This window comes from Abramis brama, assembly GCF_963993115.1.
Source record: "Abramis brama genome assembly, chromosome: 15".
Lineage (NCBI taxonomy): Eukaryota > Metazoa > Chordata > Actinopteri > Cypriniformes > Leuciscidae > Abramis > Abramis brama.
Genome location: NC_139977.1, coordinates 22,951,094 through 22,972,850, shown reverse-complemented (window position 1 = coordinate 22,972,850; position 21,757 = coordinate 22,951,094). Strand labels below are relative to the sequence as shown.

General features: G+C 39.4%; 1 protein-coding gene across 2 annotated transcripts in view; it reads left to right on the top strand.

Annotated features, from left to right (window-relative positions):
• The window catches only part of rxraa (retinoid X receptor, alpha a), a 113,574-nt gene that overhangs the window by 22,955 nt on the left and 68,862 nt on the right, over nucleotides 1–21,757 (top strand). For both annotated transcript variants that reach the window (XM_084137480.1, XM_084137479.1), the window contains exon 2: nucleotides 10,953–11,063. In XM_084137480.1, the coding sequence (XP_083993606.1) occupies nucleotides 10,953–11,063 (111 nt within the window). The remainder of the gene's footprint in view (nucleotides 1–10,952; nucleotides 11,064–21,757) is intronic.

Sequence of the window (21,757 nt, the reverse complement as noted above, 5' to 3'; positions counted from 1 at the left end):
TGATGAATAGAAAGTTCTGCATTTATTTGAAATAAAACAAATTTGGACGGCAGTATATGTTGCACGTTTCCTGTCGACAAAGTGTCAGTTTGCTAGGTTATTTCTGTTAAACCCTGCTCAATACCGGATAGATAGCATATGGGTTAATGTTTTTTCTAATGATGCAGCAAGCCCATTTAGATGTGTAACAGGATGTACTTGTGGAGCACAGGTCATCTTCTGTAACCTCCACTCACTCCTCCAAGGAGTACTACTTGCTGCGTCTGTTCATTTGGAATCAAATTAGGGCCAGTTTCGGCATATAAATATCAAAATTAAATTCTGTTTTATGAGTATGTCTCTCTCTTTCATCCAGATCAGACTCCTATCATGTGTTCAGTAACCGTAAAGATGTGAGATGGGCGGCAGGATTTTAAATGCTTCCTTGTTTCAGCTCTCACCAAAGAAAGCTCTTTCTTCAGTCCAATTACACAAATCTGATTATGCTGTTTGCCCAAGGAACTTTTCGAAACGCTGGGCAGAAAGTGAGGCCCTTGTTTCCAGCATGTGCCCTGCAGCAGGCCTGGCCTGCCGTACAGAAGCCATCTTTGACATTTCCCCCTTAACCTCATTACTGCCTCCTCCTTCCTTCCTGGCCCCTCCTGTCTCTTTCTGTGTAGTCTTTTTGCTTTCTGTCTTTCTCTCTTAAAATGCTGTCCCTCCTCCCCACTTTATTAACATAATTTGGCTTATTTTATTTTGAATGATCCAGTCATAAATTTTTGAGCATGTTATGTTTCATATAACACATCATATATGTTCAAGACCACAGTTGCATATTGTTTCTGAATGCTGTAGTATATTCATAGTTTTTTCAATAGTGTATGTATGTATGTATGCATGTATGTATGTAGGTAGGTAATAATATTACAGTATTTCTCACAAATAATGTTTGAAAAAATATGAATAAAAAGTAAACACTGTAACCAACAGGGCACTCAGTAATCTAAGTTTGTGCGCACTATGCATCACATTTTTTTAAAATAAAGACAAGGAAACATTAATTTTACATGCAGCACATTGTAAAATGACTTGAATATAACGTAGTGGCCAACTGAATATAGCGCAGCATAGTTTAAAATCAAGGGTTTATGTATTGTGCATCTTAAGTGAAGCTGACTCCTGTCCACATTCATGTTCATGCAGGCTACAAATGCACACTTTAGAATATCTGACAGTTGGATTTGACTAAGTCTGCAAGGTTTGTGAAATTAAATGTTTATTAGATATTCAAAGATTTGTTTAAAGGATGTAAATGCGTATTTGCTGAATGTTGACGGTAAATGAGAAAAAATGCCAAATATTGACCGATATATCGGTCAACCACTACTTATTTGTTCACCAGCCACAGTGGTTAGTGGTTTTCCAAAGTTAATAGCCACTCAGCATTTTCACTGGCCACAATTTTGACATCGATACGATGGGAAAAAACCTGCCATATAGATATTTTTTATATTATCTTATAATTTAACACTTTAAGACCTGAAGCACGGATCCATTATGTTACACATGCTTTTTCTTTCTCAACTGTTTACGTTCACTCAAAACTAGGGATACACTGAAATTTCGGCCGCCGAAAATAGCATTTTCGGTTTTTGGCCGAAAGAGGAAAAAAAGCAGAAAATATAAAGCCAACATATTCCCTTCCACCTCGCCCCTCTGTGTTCAGCGATCAGGATTCACTCTGGCGTAGGATGTTTTGTAACTTTGTGAGCGGCTCCGCTTCCGAATATGCACAACTTCGAAGCGACTGCTCAGTGTTTCACTATGTCTGTGTGTTTAAGCGCAATAAGCAATGAAAAATAACTCAAATTTAGTACTGAGAGGCGGCTTTATGTGTGCGCACTTTGGGTGTGAGCACAAAATCTGAGGGAATGAGTCAAATTATGCACAATACTAGCAGTCCCAAACCGAAATTCAAGCCCTGTAACACCAGCAATATTCATCCGAAGCAAATGAGACGAGTGAGTGAGGGGAGGCGGGTTTGTGTGTCAGCTCACTGTCGGAGAGATGAGAGGGTGAGAAAGCGCAGCTGGTGTCGTGTGTATTTTGGGGGAAATGCATACATTGCATTCATTCATTCAGTCATACATTGCACTTAGTTTATTTCAAATGCTTTTTAAAAGAGTACAATTGAAAATGTATATATTATATATAAAATTCCACCCGCCAAAGTGGCTAGTTGGAGTGACTGCGTTACATGCCACTGTTGAAATCCACCTGGTCATAACATGCAAATATAAAATGTTATTTAAAATATAATTTTGGTCATAAGTTATACTGCAAAAATATCAGAAACTGTTAAAAATATATAACAATGCATATATACATAAACTAAATACGAAGTGCGACAGCATGTGTAACTGTGGTCTTAAGGGTGTCTGCTGAGTCCGTGCTATGTTCAGAATAAACATTCAATATGAGATAGAGAGTAGCATCTGTGGTCACAACAGTTAGTGGTACATCCCTTTCACACCTACAAAGAACCACACTGAAACACACACTTTGTCATCTTGAGAATGAGAAGGTGTTGGCACCGAGAAAATGCATCATTTCAGTCAACTGAAGACATCCACTAGTGTTTAAGCCCTGTTTTAAAGACTTGTTGTCAGAATGTGGACCTGAAGCTGGAGAGGCTTGGAATAGAAAGGTGCAAAACTAGTTTTTTTTATTATTTTTTTTATTTTTTTTTATTACCCAGATGGTGGTTACCTGAATGGCTAGTTGAGTAAGGAAACTGAATAATTAGGCTGGTTCACCTGACTCTGATCGGATGCATTTGGGAGCGTTTAGGCAAGATGTGTTAGAAAACAGAATGGCATAAATCGCAGGACAAGTTGGACAGTTTTAACCTGACACCAGTGCTCTTGTGCTCTTTGTGGGATGTTTAAAAAAAAAGTGCAAGACAAAGGTGTTTATCAGCATGAGTATGGCTGTAGTGGTTGAGCTTTAAAGTGGTGAATAAAATACCAGTACCATATCAGTCATTTTATTTATTTATTTAATTTAATTATATTTATTGTATCAGTTGATATTGAAGATGTCGGACCATTTTAAATAATTAATTGTGCAAATTGATTTGGATCACCGTTGCCATTTGCAATGTATAGCTCGCTCATTAAAGTACCAACGTCTTAATTAATTAGACTACGTTCAGACTGTCAGTCCAAATCCGATTATTTGTGTATCTGATTGGAATCTGATCTAAAATTATTGATGTAGTTTGAAAAGGTGGGGTATGCGATTCTCTTTTTTGTCCATTTTTTCAAAATCACTTGAAATCCTATTCCTAACCCACTTACAGCCACTGAGTTAGAAGCACTGAAATGAAAATTAAGCAATTTAATCATCTGTGGAACGGGCAGGACTCGAAAAACTCCAGCCAATCATTTCCAAGACCACCTAGAATCATTGGACAGTAAGTTCGTCAATCAAACGGTTGTACCATACCCCCAACCCCCTCGCATGCGTGACAGAGAGAGAGTAATGGGTGGAGTCAGGGCCAGCGTTGGAGGAAAGAAGGTAGGACCATTTGAGTTGTGTATTTTCAAAATCTGCCGGCCGTTTTGCAAATCCCATACCCTACCTTTTGAAAGTAAAAATCGTATGTCATATGACTTTTTTTTTTTTGCTGTTCACATTAGCCAATTCTGATATGCACAAAAATCGGATTTGGACTGACAGTCTGAACGTAGCCTTAGACTAAATTGTTTTTGTAATGTCTACTTGACCATTGTGATCTATTCTGGATCAAATGTATTTGCTTCTTAATATTTTTAGGGTGTTAAACACAGCTGTTCTCTAGAGCGATATGGCTTAGTAAGCTGTCTAAAAGAGCTGGTACAGGAAGGTTGTGGTTATGGGTTTCTGGGCAGTTAGGGTGGCAGGGGGTGGATGTGGTATTTATTTTAAAGCAGCAAGCACCTGATGATATCAGCGTAGTGGGGTCTGAGAGTGGCCTTTGACTTGACACTTAAAACCACTGCGCTCAGCATGGGGCCAGCAGGCAGACCTGGTGTCAGTCTGTGTGACCGGTCCCTTTTTTTTTTTTTTTTTTTTTTTTTTTGATTGTTCAAGGCAGAACACCTGTGGTCTCAGCAGTGGCCTTGTGAAGGCTGGAATTTCAGAGCAAGGTAGGGTTACGCCCCCTATGGGGACCTTCACTGTGAAAAGAGGGCGAGAAAGAGGCAGAATGTGTTAAATTTTCACATAAAACACAAAGCTTTTTCTGTCTTTCACTTTTATCTTGACCTCTGGACAGCGTCTGTCTTTCCAGTTCATATTGAAAACCTGGTTTCGCTGACTAAACGTGAAGTCAAAATGCGTTACGGGCCTGCGATGTCACATAGGTTATTTCCAAGGAGAGTGGCGAGAGAACAAAGGCTTGATGGAAAGGTGCAGGGAGAAGGTTTCCAGTCGAAATGGACAGTTTGCCGAGAAAAGGTTTGACATTTCCATCATGCTGATCAGCATCCAAGACATGTTCTCTGTGATGAAAGAGCGATTGTGCCCATGCGTCATTGATTTACAGAGTAGCTTTTGGGGTTTAACCAGGAGACCCAACAAAGTCAGACTGTCATTTTTGATGGGCTTTGATTAAAGCACCGTGGAGGTTGCGTCTGTCCGATGTTGCATAACTGTCAGTTCAGTAATTGAATCTAATGAGAGGCTTCTCTGCCTGATTATTTCTGTAAGTGGAAAGAAAACATCTGAAGTTCATTTTTGGACACCACAGTGGAATACACTTGTAAGCCATGAGAGAACAGGGATACCGCGTTTGGCACGTATATCCACAGCGAGAGTGTGTTTTGAAAGGGTTATTGGTTCATCAGTTCAGGGGTTGTTTAAAAATCCTCTCCATCCTTCGCATTAGATTGAAAATACACTCCTCTGAATGCTTCCACATTCAAGGATGAGGCAATCTGCTTAACGTCACTAGCCGCTAATACATAGAAGACGACACAATAGGCTTTTCAAGGACGTGAGGAATGCGCTACACCCATGCTTCTCTGAGCTCTCAAGGCTGTTTATTGGGCCCTGGAAAAAAGACCCTGCAAAGTGTTTACAAAATTGAGTCGATAATAAGATGGGCACAAATATATTATTGCAGATGAATCTTCATGATCTAAACCTTTTTTCCCAACCCCGTCCTCTGAAAAAAAGTAGCCGATCTATCTATCTGAAATTGTTCAAGATAAGTAAAAAATAAACAATGATTAATAAATAATATAATAAAATAAAATAATAATTTTTTTAATGTTATAAATATCATATTTGTATGTATATATATATATATATATATATATATATATATATATATATATATATTACAACTAATATGATGAATTTAATTACTATTACAATTTTATTATAAATTTTGATATTATTATGTTGTTTAATAATTATTCTATTAATAATAGTTTTTATGCTTTTTTTTATACACTTCACTTTTGAACCTTTTGTGTGCAAGACTAGTAAGACCCAAATTTTCACCAATGCTATATTATATTTTGATACTGAACACTGACTTTCTATAGTAACAAGAAGCAGTTTGCAAGCAGATCCATTTCTACAATATAGCCTAATCCTACATTTTGAAACTCCAGCAACTGGAATTCCGTCTGTTTCAAACAGAACAACATCTCATACTGTGGCCTTTTTCCCTTCTGTGGTCCCTAAATTTTCATATGCAGTTCTTTTTTTATTATTTAAAAAAAAAATGTTTTGCTCATGCTCTGCCCACGACCGCTTACGGACTGTCCCGTATTAGCATATTTCCGCCCTTAGTGATTTGTATACTGGTTTGTATACAGCGCTTTACGTGTCTTTGAGCGCTTGTGTCGACACCCCCCATGGAAGAGAGCGGTGGGGTGAGCAGTTGCTCATTATCATTTAAAGAGACATGCACCGAAACGGGTCACTGTGAACAGAGCTGTTTTTGAGGTGGTAAAAAGGGTGTTGTTGTACACAACCATTGAGGAATTTTAACCAAAGTATGTTACAAACTTTACATGAAGACCCTAAAGCATCATAAGCATCATACTGATTGTACATCATTACATATTTAAATGACTCCGTGTTTTAGGATTATATTTCATGAAATGTGAAAAATTATTAATTGAGGCCTATTTTCATAAGCACATAATTCATGGGAGCAACATCTTCCACTGTATATTTACTTTGCAGATCGGCTACTGATTCAGGATACCGAATCAGAAGAGAGAGATTAAACATGACTAATCAGGGATTTACAGCAAGACATAAAGTCCAGAGGAGCTGTTAGAAGACAGATTACTTAATCTTAATATTCATCAAGACTGTTTAAGAAACAATCACATGTTCACACAGTGGGATGTTTACACACATCTCTGATTAAAAGCCATAAATAAAAGGTACACGGCTAGAATAGCCTGCCCGTTGGTGGGTTCTAATTCAGAAATTAAACCGAGTGCTGTATTATTACGGGAAATATGATTTTAATTGGGTCCATTATGAAGCCATAAATGGCCGAGCATATCTGGCAAAATTTTAGCATATCTGAAGCATTTCAAAGAGTGTTTTCTCTCATTAGACCCTTTTTCTTTGAGACTGTGATTGAGAACTTCCTTTTCCCTTCTCCTTTTTTTTGGGGGGGGGGGTCGGTCGGGTCGGGGGCCCTGTCCTTCTGCATTACCCGTGTTTTTGGAAAAGCTGAGGTTGACTGGGAGCCTTAGCTCATGTGTTAAAGCGGTAATTTTCAGTGACATCGCTCAGAGCAAGCAGGGATGTGTCATTGTCCGCCCTTCACTGGTTACACAATACGGAATCTGTTGGGCTGAAATGAAGGTGATTCACTCCGTCGGGCTTTTAGGCAAGAGCTAATGGGCCCCGCTGACCAGTCGAGCTAGGAAATGAGGGATATGCCACAGGGAAATGTGTCCCCAATGGCCTAATTTCATTTTGATGACGATTACTGATTAATTTATTTCAGCCATGTTCAAGCCTTGTATTACATGCTTAATTTGGTTTACACTTGCTGGATTTGTCTGATGTTTTTCACACTGGTTGAAGTGTGTCCTAGAAAGCAGAAGTGTGAGACCTTAATACCTTTCCTTTTTTGCTGTCTTTTTCACTGCTAGACTTATACTGTGTTAACGAATAGGCTTCCACTTTAGTCATTGCTTATTCGAGAATTGACACAGATTAATCACCTGATTTATAATCAGACTTGTGCTCGTACATGGCATAACAGTTTCCTATAATCTCTTGTGGTTTGCATTATTGCGTATTTTAGCTACTCCATTTTTTAAACCAGCTTATTGGTTTCATTTAGATAGTACGGCGCCCCTAAAGGGACATGAAGGGAAAAAAATATGAGATGGAGGAAAAATTATTTGTCAATGCTTTTGCGTTCCCTCGCAAAATCGTTTGTGTTCCACCGAGAAACTTTGCTTTTGCTTACAAAGGGCTCAAAATGTTTTGTGAGAGAACACAAAAGCATTGACATTCTTTTTCCTCCCATCTCATATTTTCCCCCTTAAAGGGATAGTTCACCCAAAAATGAAAATTAGGCCATGATTTACTCAACCTCAAGTCATCCTAGGTGTATATGCCATTCTTCTTTCAGACGAATACAATCAGAGTTATATAAAAAAAATTCCTGGCTCTTCCAAGCTTTATAATGGCAGTGAATGGCCGTTTCTGTTTTGAAGTCCATAAAATCTATGCATCTGTGCATCCATCCATCATTAAAGTGCTTCACACGGCTCCTGTGGGTTAATAAAGGCCTCCTGAAGCAAAGCGAACCAAACGGCCATACACAGTCTACTTACGCCTAAAGCACAACTTACGCAACTTATGAAGTCAGAAGTAGCATAGTGCGTCATGGGGTAGAGTAAATATCAGCAGTATGTTGCATTACTTGCATAAGTTGTGCTTTAAACTTAAATGGAATCCGTATGTTCTTTTGGCCGGAAGCTAGTTACTTTAATAAAAAATTACTTTTACTTAATAAAGTTTTAAATATGGATCTTTTTCATACACAAACGCATCGCTTCGCTTAAGAAAGCCTTTATTAACCCCCCGGAGCCATGTGGAACACTTTAATGATGGATAGATGCACTTTTATGGACTTCAAAACAGAAATGGCCATTCACTGCCATTATTAAGCTTGGAAAAGCCAGGACATTTTTTAATACAACTCAGATTGTATTCAACTGAAAGAAGAAAGTTATATACACCTAGGATGACTTGAGGGTGAGTAAATCATGGGCTAATTGTAATTTTTGGGTTAACTTTCCCTTTAAGATAGAGCATTAATATTCAGCACTCTCTTAAAAAGAGAGTTCACCAAGAAAGGATGATTCTAAATTATTAACTCCCTTATGATGTTCTATTAAAACTGCTGTATGCTATTGTTTTTTGTGTTTTTGTTTTACACTTTTCTTCTGCTTTTTTCATACTGTTCATAGTGAACAAAAATGACCAAAAAGTATAAAAGTAGTTCATGCGGCTCAAATGCTATATTCAGACTCTTCTCATATGATTTTGTGTGAGGAAATTTAAGTTACTGATAATCTTCCCCTCCAGTGAACCTGTTAACATGATCAATAAGCTGAAGTCAAGATTCATGGACAAACTCATTTAGTTCTATTTGTGAACCAGATCAGTCTGTTCATTGAAAAGAACTGGCTCAATGTAATGATCAATTCATGACATTGAACTGATTCAGATCTCTAGTTAAACTCACTGATTCAATGATATAGTTGTAAAGATTCCCAAGTTAACAAATTACTGAAGGGGAATGTTATCTATTGGATGGCTTCAGAAGACCTAGGAATGTAGAGCACATGGCTATTTATATATTTATTTATGAGATTGGCAAATGTGGTCGCTGTGAATTGTAGTTCTATGGAAACCACACTATGAAGATTCTTCATAAATTGCTCCACTGAAAAATAACAGCAAATGGGTTTGTAACTACATGAAGACAGTTTTCATATTTGGGCAAAGTAATCGTTACATAGTTTGATTGTTGCTGTCCCTTTTCCTGTCTTTCTCCAGCTCTTTTCACAGTTCTTTTTCCTCTTAAAAACAGGCTTATAATGTCTATATTACCATGCCTTGGTATCGTCTTTAAGGTTTCTCATCCCTCTGAACAATTCCACGTTTTTGTCATTTTAATCAAACAGCTGCAGCAGGCGCCTAACAGGCAGTCCGTCCGTTTCCTGTTCTATCTCCCCCCAGCCCACCCCACCCCCTTTGACCAAAGCATCAGCATCCCAGCCAGCTTATCATGGGGAACTAATTCAATATCCCTGTGCCTGATTTAAATGTCATTGGCTGAGCTCATCTGGAATGACATGTTTTTCATGGTGGAAGTAAAGGCGCTTTATTGAGCAGGAACCGGAGTGGGGGGATGTGGCTGCCCTTCGCTCTTCATGTTCGCTCCCATCCGAAAGGTCTACGAGCTTTTTAAGATCATTCGGTGCACATTCAGTGCACGCTCGCTCATCCTATCTTTCATTGGCTCTGTGAGTCATCACACATCCTTAGCTGACTTTTAAAAGTAGACTACAGCAAAAGTTACATCCTCAAATGTCTTTTATTTTGCTGATTTGTTTTAATATTACAAACATCATGTTGACTTTTTGCAGTTCATTCACTTTTTTTAAGGATTTTAATTTAAGTACTTAAGGGGATAGTTCACCTAAAAAAAATAATTTCTGTAATTTATTCACCTCACCTATTTGTCACTCCAAACCCTTTCTGCAACAGGACAATTGAGTCAATGAGTTGACTTGAGAACCAGATAAGTGATTCATGAATAAAGGGTGCATCTCAATCAGCTCCCTAGCTCTCTAGGTTGTGAATCAATATATTTTGGCTTTGGTTTCCCGCTTAAGAATATCTGTTAATAGTGAGTATCGATCGCTCTCTGGATTTCATGGTGCATTGTGGGGACTTTTAAGGGAGCTAACGTTTAAGTGCACTAGGACGTTTTTGTGATTAAGACACCCCTAAAAATGGCCAACTCTTTGACTAGTGAACTAGGGAGTGGATTGAGACGCACCCTTAAAGTGTTTTTGTGATATATTCATATAGTCATATAGTCTACTATTATACTTTTAGTGCTTTTTGTAATTTTGTACATTTAAATGAAATCTAGGATATTCCTCAAATGTAACTTTTGTGTTCCACAGAAGAAAGTAAGTCATACAGATTCGAAACAAAACTAGAGTGTGTAATGTTCATTTGTGGGTCAACATGTCCCTTTAAGATCAAATGTTGATTGACAGCAAACCCCTTACGGTTGACATTCTGTGATCTCTTGCCACGTGGGTGATGATATCAGTTAACCCATTGTACCAGAGAAAAGGTTCCTGTGTGAGGAATGGCCCAAAAACCCCTGAGATGCACAGCGTGGTGTCTTACCATGAACCCCGCAGGCATGCCTGTATCATCTGGCCTTTTGCCCATACTGAGTCATCCGCCTCCGATCTCACCCCTGCTCCTTTCTTAACTCCCCCCTGGCGGTTTTTTACAGACTCGCATGTCTGGCAGCCTCTGGGGTTGTGGGTTGGAGAACAGGGAAAAACTGGAAATGTGAGAGGTTGGCTAGGGCTTATCACTGCACATAGAGGGGCAATATACGAGGCAGGACGAGTCAAAGAAGTTGCTTCTTTAAAAGATCAATTTAAGTATAAAGGGCAAATAAACATCTGCTCTAAGTCTGCCAGTCTGATCTTGAAGTGGGCAATCAGAAGTGCATATTTTTTCAGTAGAGATGGACAACATGGCTAAAACTCTGAAATGGCAATAATAATTGCCCCCCCCCCCCAATGGTTATTTGACATTACAATTATGTTGACAAAATAGTTTCATCATTATGAATTACATGTCGTAAAGTTGAATCTCATGTGTTTTTCCCATAGGGTTCCTGAAACCCCAGTGTTCAATACCACCACCGCCTCAGAGAGGACGAGCAGAAGCATGTACGTGTTTCAGCGGAATGTGTGCTCTTCATCAGCGCAGACTTTCTACAGGTAACGAATGCTTATTCAGGACTGCAAAATCACTTATGTTCTCTGTAGAGCGTAAGCTTTTAGCAATAATTCAACGGTTGGCAGCTATGTAGCTTCAGCATATAATAATTCTGCCTTTTTGTGTGCGTCAACTGTTCCCATGAAACCTTATGGTTCTTACTTTGAAGAACACTCAAAATGCATGCATAAATCAATGCATTGAAGTCATATTTAGAGCCCTAAACGGATTTCCACTGCGCTCGGCTATAACTCATGCCAAATGTGTCTGGTCTTGTAATATGTCTGCATCTGCAAGAAACAAGACACATCTTGCGCCACATGCGTACACATACAAACACACTCTTTAATCTGAAATAGTGTCTGGCCCCATCCAAATGTTTCGGCCCTGCAGTGTGTTATTTACAGTTTGTTATACTAGGGCTGATGGGCTGATGGACATGTTAGCAACCAGTCTTCTCTAAGTGATCCTTATGGGGTAGAGCTGGCACATTCCAGCCGTGTCCCTGTGGTATGTGGAGAATGATATACTGTTGGCTTGCGTGTAAGTATGTTTTGTTACATGTCTTTTATTGTATTGTCCTAACATAGTGTAACCTCTAGATCAGTTCATAAGCAAGTGGCAAATGAACTGATTCATTAAAAAATGGGTCCATAAAAGACTCCTGAATCAATTCAGTTTAGAATCCTGTAGGACTGTGGTTCTCAGTTGGTTTTGTGTCTAGATTTTTCATTGCGCATCAAGTAGCAACCGAACAAAATTGAATGCACATGTCCTCACGATGAAACATTGAAATGAATTAATTTTACAGTTTTGGATGAGGAGATGACACATCTGTATTTTGACTGGTTTCAACTAATTGACAGATGAATTGTTCAGTTTGACTGGACAGACGTCAACAACAAAAGATACGTAAAATGTTTACTTGATTAACCAATTTATTTAGTTATTCTTCATATGCACAATTATATGGTTAATTAGGTTTAATTAGTTGCATTTAGCATCATATTTTTTGCCCTATCATAACAGATTTGCAACCTTGTTTGTGACATCAGATGAGAATCACGGATGTGGGAAACACTCCTGTGTATCTATATAAATGAGTCAGTTCTGTTCCCCCGCATGTGCCAGGTGCATTATGGGAGACCTTATCCATATATGCTATTCAAATGAGATACCATTTTGATTCATCTCTTTGATTTTGCTTTTAAAATGGGATTGGTCACTTCTTGGACTTTTTTTTTATTTTTTTATTATTATTATTTTTAATATAAAATATTTTTTACAAAAGCCCCAAAGGGTTCAGCGTTTGCTCAGAAGCACAAGTTGAAGGCTGGTTTATCCCTCACGTAGCCATGTGATTTGATTGAATCCATGTTTTATACTCTCTCAACCCTGAAAGGCATGGCAAGCATGTTTCAATAGCCACTGCAGATGGTCTGCATACATCATTTACAACAAAGGGCTACTTTTATTGATGGTATACAGAGAGATTTCCTTGGTTTAGTTGATTTACTCTGAGCCATTCGTGCTCAAGTCGTACTGTTTGTGAAAAATGTTAAATATTTCCGCAAGCTGGCGTGGTGGTCTTGAGACACTCCAGAGAGTTTTTGGCAACACAAATAAGTTTGCCTATTAAAATGATTTCTTTCTACATATTGTCTTTTCCAGAGCCCATAATAGAGCTTGTGGATAACGAGTCTTTAAAACCCTACGTGGTGCTCAGCAGTCTGTTCGCGGTGAAACGGTTACTGTGGAAACCCTGTGGTCTGGTGTGGTGGCTAGCCTAACTGGAGTCGCTCGTTTATAGAAGTAGTAATAGCCGTGTTTCTAATTAGGGAATGTGTTTCCGTAAATCTCTTCAGAGCGGGAGGATGTGTTCCAGTCTTAGCTTGTTGCTTGTACCGTGGTGACCAAAATCACACATTCGAGTAAGGAAGATGACATGGGTTTGTTGGCGAACGAAGCAGGCAAAGGAACGTCACCCGGGGAGATCTGAATCCCTGATGTGGCGGCACTTTGGCTTCCAGTGGTTTTACATTGTTTTTTTGTTGTTTTTTTACAAAACATACCCTTACTGGAAAGAGACCGTGAGAAACAGCGTCCTTATTCAGTTCCAACTTCATTTCAAAGGCGCTCGGTTTTTTATTAATATAATTTTTTTTTTTTAAGTGCTCGTATGAAGTGCGCAAGAGGGAGCACTTAAAAAACTGCTGCGGAGGGGCCTCACAATGCCGTCCTTGTACTGCGATCTGGGCTCTTCTTGCTGCAGCGAGTAGAGGAATGGAAAAGATTATCCACAGGAATGTCTGGGGTGCCCTCAAACGCAGCGCTCCGCGTGACCGGCCAATGGGAGAGCTCAACCGAGTGGCGGGCTAATTTTTTCCTGATGAACTCAGCCGCCTGCTTCATAATGGAGTCTGATTGCCAGCGCTGAACTCACATATGGTCCATGTTTGCCGAGCCCAAATGACAGGACCACTTCTGTAGCGGGCAGAAGGAGACGATCGTTGGCTCAGTTTTTTGTTGTTTCATTAGGGTTGGGTAAGGACGAGGGTTTAGTCAGACTCATCTCAGATCACTTTCTCCTTCAGGTGTGGGTGTTTTTTCTTTAATTATTCACTTTTTATTGGCTTCACTTATCTTAAACTCAAGTTACGCCCTAAAGCCAAACCTTATTACTTCTAGCCACACTTAATTATATTGGTTGGGTCGCGTTGCATCTCTCAGCTTCATAAATTCTCCCAATTAATTTGGAGGCTATTTATTGTCCCGAGTTCTTGGAAACAACTTTTGCGGCCCTATTACGACAAGTGGCTGTAGAATTAACTGCATAAATGACTCTGCTCGAGGTGGGTGTGTTTTAGCTCCGTGGAACATCGCCGGCAGCCTACAGAGAGACAAAAAGAAAATGCGGTCAGGCTTTCCGAGACCAAAGCATGTGTTTGTAGACCTTGTGGTCGCACGGGAAGGGGAAGGGGCACTCTGGGGTCAAAAGGTGAGGGAGGTCAAGGAAAGGAGCTTGTTAGCTGCAACATGTTCCATGCTCCTTGTTTTTTAATTGGGTCTGGTTGGCGTCCATGCTCGCCCTCGCCACTTCCTGTTGGCCCGGGGCCGCCAAAAAGGGGCCTGGAAACTCCAACTTGTTGATTATAGAGTCAGGCTCTTTATTCGCTCTGAAATCCATCACTACCCGGCGTACAGGCTATTTTAATGGTAATATTTATTTAAACTGGGCTTCAAAGGTAACCCAGTGGAGAAATAACAATTCGGCTGCCATTTTTTAACATGTCTTTGTCATATGTACTCATGTTGGTTTATATTCTCACAGCGAGCCTGCAGTCTGTCATTATTTGGGTCGTAGCTGCCAAAAGGGTTTGGGCTAATTGGATTTCGAAGTTCATTTTCATCAGCTATTTGATAAAGACCTGGCAGCAGTCCTAAACACTCCAGCCACCCCCGGTTTCTGCACCAATGAGCACATTCCATACGTCGGGAGTGTAATGAGGAGAAGCAAAACGAAAAGTTTGATCTGAGTGATCTCATCTGGGAGAGACGTTTTACTTTATTCCCTCATCAGCCCCGTGTAAACACTGGAAGCAAAGTGGGAGTCATGTGGCTCATTGGGATGGAGTTTTCCCCGTGACGCTGTCAAGCACTTTTTGTGCTAATCTGCCAGCTAATTGAAAGCAGCTTGCTTTCATGTCTTGTGTTACACTGCCCATGCCTCTTGAAATGAAAATGATGGAGGACACATCTGTGATATTGGCTTTAAATAGATGTTTTTTTGGATCAGAGATGTCAGGCGCTATGATGTATTAGCAGAAAGTGCAGTGTGTCGGGAGGCGATCCAAGATGGCAGCCGGTGCGGTCGCAGTTTCATGCAGTTGATTCAATTTTACTTTCCATCCCCTATATTTTAACTCTATTTAAACCTGGACGCATTATATTGTTCGATTATGCATTCGGCCATTCGGATTGTTAACTGAACCCTTGAACGCACATGGAAACCAAGGATAGCACGATGAAACGCAAAGGAAAAAATAAGAGCTCTACCTCTTAGTTGCTTACGGAAGAGATGGAATTAGATGTTCCTGTCGCTGTTGGTGGGTCTGCTGCACACATCGAGGTAGACCATCAATATGATTAACAACATCCTGATGTCTCGAGATCTCCAAGTCCAAGTCTCGAGATCGTACATGACTCCGATCTAGATACGCCTGTGAAACCTCAACAAAAGAAATCTCGAGGTGAAATTTCCCTGATGGAATTGCAAGATAATGTCATTGCGACATTTACATGCAGGATTAAAGAAAGTGCAAACGACCTCAGCAAAATGATTACCAGCAACACAGTGAGCATTGAGGGCCTTAAGAAATCAATTGACTTTGTGTTTGAAGAAGTAAACGGCTTAAAAACAGACTTGAAAAGCTGCAAAACTACTGCCAACTTAAACAGCACCAAAATCCACAAACTTGAAAATATCAAGCAAAAAGTCACTTTGTTCTGTTCACTGTGTCTCAGTTGTTCCCGACTCAAACTTTCTTTCAGAGATGACATAGATATTGTGCATCGACTGGGAAAGCTGAAGGAGCAAGCCAATAGACCAAGACCAGTGATTATTCGCTTAGTGAGAAGACGCGGGACCTGATCTGGCGGCAGGCCAAGCACTCTGAATATCTGAGAAGTCACAAGCTGAGATTCACAGAAGATTTGACAGAAGTAGTCACTGAGGATGAAGAGGTAGCCGTTGGTTGAAGCTGCTAGGAAGGAAGGAAAATTAGCGTTCTGGAAAGAGGTGCAGTCACCCTCGTGAAATCAAGTCATTTTCATCTTGAACACTTTTCCCTCTGACCTGTTCTTGTAAGTTTGTACTAGTGTTTATTACTTGCCTAATGCAAGTTAATTTTGGGTTAATGTTATCTGTAACATTTATAGTTTTTCTAATACTGTTCTTGTTTCTTTTGTTCCTCATATATTCATGTTGTTTTCGTTAGTTACACTTAATGTCAGGGGTTTAGGGTTTAATGTTCAACGTAAAGCTTTGTTTTTATTTGCTAAACAGCAGAAATCTGACTTTTGTTTCTTTCAAGAAGTTAATTCAACTCCCAAAGACGTAATTTCTGGAAAGAGGGGGATCCCCTTGGTCATTTCATTATTTTAGTTATTTAGTTAACTAGATCTGGTGACTATAATTATTATACATTTTTATTGGTACAATTCTAAAGTTGAAAAATATGCTTAAATCAAAAAATTTAGATTAAGTTTATCTAAATTCCCAAATTCACTTATTCTAATAGGAGTAATAACTATTGCACTAATTGGGAGTTATTTAAATTTGAAGCTTCTAAATTTAAATGTAAATGTACATCAAGCACAGCAGCGCAGCAAGCATTTAAGCACCAACAGCAGTGCAGAGCCGCAAGAACAAAAACAGCAGAAATTAAATATAAATGAAGCACAGCGAGCATTTAACCCTCTGAGGTCTGAGCTGTTTTCTGGGCCCTGGAGGTGTTCTGACATGCTCTGACATTTCTGGTTATTTCTGTTACTTGTGACATTTTCATGGCTAAAGTCTAATTACACTGTATTCAGCACAAACTCTGCTACAATAATATATCAGCAGCATGTATGTAAAAGTTTGTAGTTTTGAGATAATGACATTTATGCGTGGTTTGTGGAAATACAAAAAAAAATTCTCACTGAAATAAGGCCATGAAAACCCATACTGATTATTTCTTCACAAGACTTTTGAAAATTGTATCACGTAGCCTAGAATATTTGCTCTAAAACTATGTGAAAATCACCCTGACTGCTCATTCAGATAAGACAATATATTGATTTAAAAATTTTACGACGTGTTTTGTGTGAAAAAGCTCTATGCGGAGGTCATTAATATGTAAGCTTTTCACACCTGAGAAAGACAAAGACCCTCCCCTAACGGCCCTATTAGGAGCTATCAGGCCCTGTCATTCTGAGCAACCTTGCACAATACTGTAAATGAGGAGATTTAAAAAAGAATGGCTTTTAAATTGTTTGGATTTATTTACAACACAACATAATCCGAAGATACACAACAAATGCCAAAAAAGCACTTATTGAAAACAATGATCCAAAGACAGAGACCTTTGTGCCATTCCTAAAAACATTGTACATACCTTTCATTTCCAAGGTGTTTGATTTTCACTTTACCATGTTCATGTACAGAGACTCATGTGAATGTTGAAGTCAGCAGGACTCAGTGGCATCTGGGCCCTGAAAAAAAAAAAAAGTGAACATACTGATATCAAGAGAAAGGCCTGCACGATTTTGGGAATAAATTTTAGATTTTTCTGGTTAATATTGCTTTTTAAAATCCACAGAATACACACACACACACACACACACACACACACACACACAAATGTTTCCAACAATATATAATATAATGAACACCAGGTTTGGTGTGCCTTGTAGGCATAAGCTATGCGCAGTGCTGGATAAAATAATAATTCAAACTGCATCTCACATTCAAACGCGATCGCGCTCAAATATAAAACATTATGGTTACCATATACATATCTACGTTTGAGCAGATATCCACAAACACAGTAACAGTAAACACGGGTCTAAATATTATAATATTCACCATATATCTAGCAACAGTTCAACTGCAATGTGAAATTTATGCGACAATAGCAAACTAATATGTAAGAATTTCTTACCTTACATCTTTCTTGTCTTCAAATCGCGTTCTTCTTCTGATGTAAATCCAATGTAAGCTCAGGCGCGTCTTTCAAACTCGACGAAAAGTGAAGTGAAGTGTTTTGGTGTTTTGTTGTTGAGGTAATGAGCGAGTTTGCGTTCCATGTGGAGATTAGCATGTGAATCTCTTTACCAAAAAAGGTAAAACAATACTGCTAAACACTTGCTTTGACCGCCAATACAAACACATAGCCACACTTTTACCTCAAACGATTGCAGGACAACACACACTGTAGTATGGAATGACTTTAGTGTGTGTGTGTGTGTGTGTGTGTGTGTGTGTGTGTGTGTGTGTGTGTGTGTGTGTGTGTGAGAGAGCATCATAAACTAGTTGATTCAGTGACCATCTCTGAAGGAGAGCCCAGCTGACATTCTTAGTTACATGCCAGCCAATCAGAGCCAGAGAGACCGAAAGAGCATGTGTGAAACAAAAGTGTGAGTGGCGATAGTTAGAGACATGGGGCCAAATCTGCAGGAGGAAGCAAAAAAAAAAAAAATGGAGTTACAAACAGAGGAAGTGGAGCTCACATTGGCACAGTGTGACAGCAGCCGCTCGTTGTGTCTGGGTCAGGGAAAAATCAGAGCGACTAAGCCTTTGATAAATCTTTGAGCTCTTAATCTCTGTGTGCCACCATCACAGTGAAATCCTATCTCATTGTCACAGCTGACCGAGGGAGTTGGTGGGCGGCAACAGCGTGTCTCGCTCTGCATCTCACTGCCTTCTGGGATATGCAGCCTTTCCATGGCCTTCTCTGTCTGTTGCGTCATTAAGGTTTAATTTATGGTGATCATGGCTCGAAGTCATCATGAAATCAAAATTAACCGTTTACTTTTTCTTTTTTTTTATACATTGACTGATCTTATTGTGATTAAATGATGCACATTGTCGAAGTCAAAACCTTTTTCAGCTTCTGAAAAAAAACTTTTTTTTATTCAAATTTCTGAAATGTATTCAATTGTCTGACGTTCTTGAAAAACACTATGAATTTGTATTTAAGCCTTGCATTTCTCTCTCTAAGTTTAGATAGGTTTACAGTGCAATTGACTGCTGGAAAAATGTACTGAGATGACAGTCCTTCCAACTGCAGTGCAGTAAAATATTACAAATAGACTGTTATTTGTTTGCACCATGCATTGTTTTAGGATCACACTTAGGGTGACATATAAAAACAATTGCGAATTTGATATATTGTTCCGTCAGAACCTTTTTTTCCCCATTCAGTTTGCGCAACAATATATTTTTGCATACTTGGAGTCTTACAACAGTAAGACATTCAGTGAGGCCCTTCCAAAGGAACTGGCCAATCTGGGTGATTTATTTATTGATCCTGGTTTTCTTCCGGATGAATGTGTGCGGCTGTCCAAACATAAATTACAGTAGTTGTGCCCAGAGCTTCTCACTTATCTGTGACTGAAAAATACAGATTCTTTAGAACGCAGCACACTGGCTGTTTGTGTGCGATTTGCTTGTTTATGTGTGTGTGTGTGTGTGTTTATGGAAGAAGAGCTCCAAGTGTTGTTTGGATGGACGCCTCCACTGAAGTCATCTGATTCCAATATGCATAAGATCTGTCCTGCCAGGGACAACAGGATGCTTTGGATCAGACACGCATAGGTTCAGTGTGCATGCTGATTTTACAAACATAAAGTACTGACGTACTTTAGCACTGATCTTTCATGCTCCTTTGGGATGGATGGGGAAAAATTCAAAGGTCTTTGGGAATCATATGCAAAAATTGTTTAGATTAGGCAAGTTATGCACGTAATATGTGACCGCTCTCCATCATTTTGAGTTATTTTTAATCAGAAATGCATTTATAATTTGAATCTAAAGATTCTAAACCGTTTTCAGAGATTTTTATTGACAGAATTTTTCATTAAAACATACACTACTGTTTCAAAGTTTGGGGTCTGTAAGTTTTTTTTCATTTTTTTTTTCATATTTTTGAAAGAAGGCTCTTATGCTTTACATATCTCTCTAATGCTTCCTGTTATGGAAGTCTTCACTGTCACATGATCCTTCAGAAATCATTATAATATGTTGATTTGGTGCTCAAGAAACATTTCTTATTATCATTATTTAAAACAGTTGTGCTGCATTTTCTTCAGGGTTCTTTGATGAATAGAAACTGACACCAAACTTAAAGGAACACTATGTATCTTTTCAACCTTCATAATATATTTCCAAGACCTTTGTGATGGTACATCGACTTACAATAGGTTGAATGATGCGTCTGCCATAGCCTGACGGGGTCTGTATCGCTTTTACTGGCACTGCGTAACTTCGGGGTTCGGGTAGTAACCCAAGCACAAAAAGAGCTACAAAATTCGACTGCTTTACGGCATACGTCACTTCCCTCACCACTTCCTCAAATTTGGACGTGAGAGGCCAACCAGCGTTTGTTTTCGGCTTTCGTGCGTATGTTTTTGTCATGGGGCTGTTCATACCTGGCCACTCCATGCGTTTTCTCAGATCGGATAGCTATCCGATCGTGAAAAGACCAGGTGTAAATGCCCTCCGAAACGCATTCGAGACGGATTTGAATCCGATCGCTCAAACCACTTCAGGAGGAGGTCTGAGACGCATTCCAGACGAAACTGGACAAGTGTAAATGCATCTGGTTGTTGAAACCACATATGTGAATTGTACTCCTCTCAAAAATGCTAAAAATAAAAACGTGTGAGAGCGTGTTATAGGCTATATGTTATAGCCAGATATGACGACGCTACTGGAACACGCATCACCGCAGATGAGCAGCTGAGCATCTATTCATCAAGACAACGTGCAAACTATCGCAAATCAAAGTGAAAGTAAGTCGCAGACGCTTATCACACAATCATCATCATTAAAAGTAAAGAAATGAAGTGATCTTACCAGGGCTGTTACTGCTCTCTCTTATTGCGGTCTTTGATTTTGAAATTTTAGCTGATGATCAATAAAATGCAGCTCATATCTGTTGCTTTCGGTGACGTGCACTCCATTAAATCTGCATATAGCGCGAGAATTGAAGATCGGATTTAAATCCGTTTTGCAAAAACACATTTATGTGACCAGGTGTAAATGGAATCGTTTTGATAAATCAGAAATCCGATCTGAGAAAACGCATGAAGTGGCCAGTAAATAAATCTCTTATTTGTAAACTTGTTTGCATTCTATGTTGTAACTTGTATGTTGTTGCGCTTGCTTGTAGTATGTCATTTTTTTACATGCCGTTCATTCATCCATTGCTGATAATTAGACCAGTCCAATAATTTCCACATATGTCTAGCTAGCTTTCGATTATCAGAGCTGTTAACAGACTTGCTAACAAACACACGTTTCTCTTACGTGTTTTTTGCGTTATGTTTTATTGCCTAGCTTGCCAGCTGAACTCGGGTGTTTGTGAGGTGTATTTATCACGTAGTCCTGAGGGATATCAGACGATGCTGTTGGGGGTGGGGGGGTGGAGGGGTATTTACGACAGTGCAAGTATTCCAAAGCGACTCTAGGGGTCGCTGTTTGACAAAAACACAATTTCTCCACAGTGTGCCTTTAACCTCTCTCTCTCTCTTACATTTTTTTTTTAATTGTATTTTTGTTTTGTTTTTATGTGTATTTTTTAATGTTAATCTCAATAGTTTCTCTTACATCAGATGACGCATTGCTGCAATGTTGCACACATATCGTGTTTCGCCATACGTCTGCACATCGTCTGTTTGTTAACTGGACCGTGCCTTAGGCTTAGCAGTTGTCAAAGCTCAGGTGTCCTTTGGAAAGCGCACGGTCAGTTAGCTCTATTCACAAAGGCACAAGGAAGCTGGTTTCCCTTAGGGTGGCCGCTAAGAGCTTGAGAGGGCATGGGGGCTTGTAGGGGAGGTCATGGATGGGGTTCTGTCGGTATTTTGACGCTAAAATGATTAGACACACTTGGCATTATACCCAACGCTGTGGCGGAGGGGGGCACAGGCAACT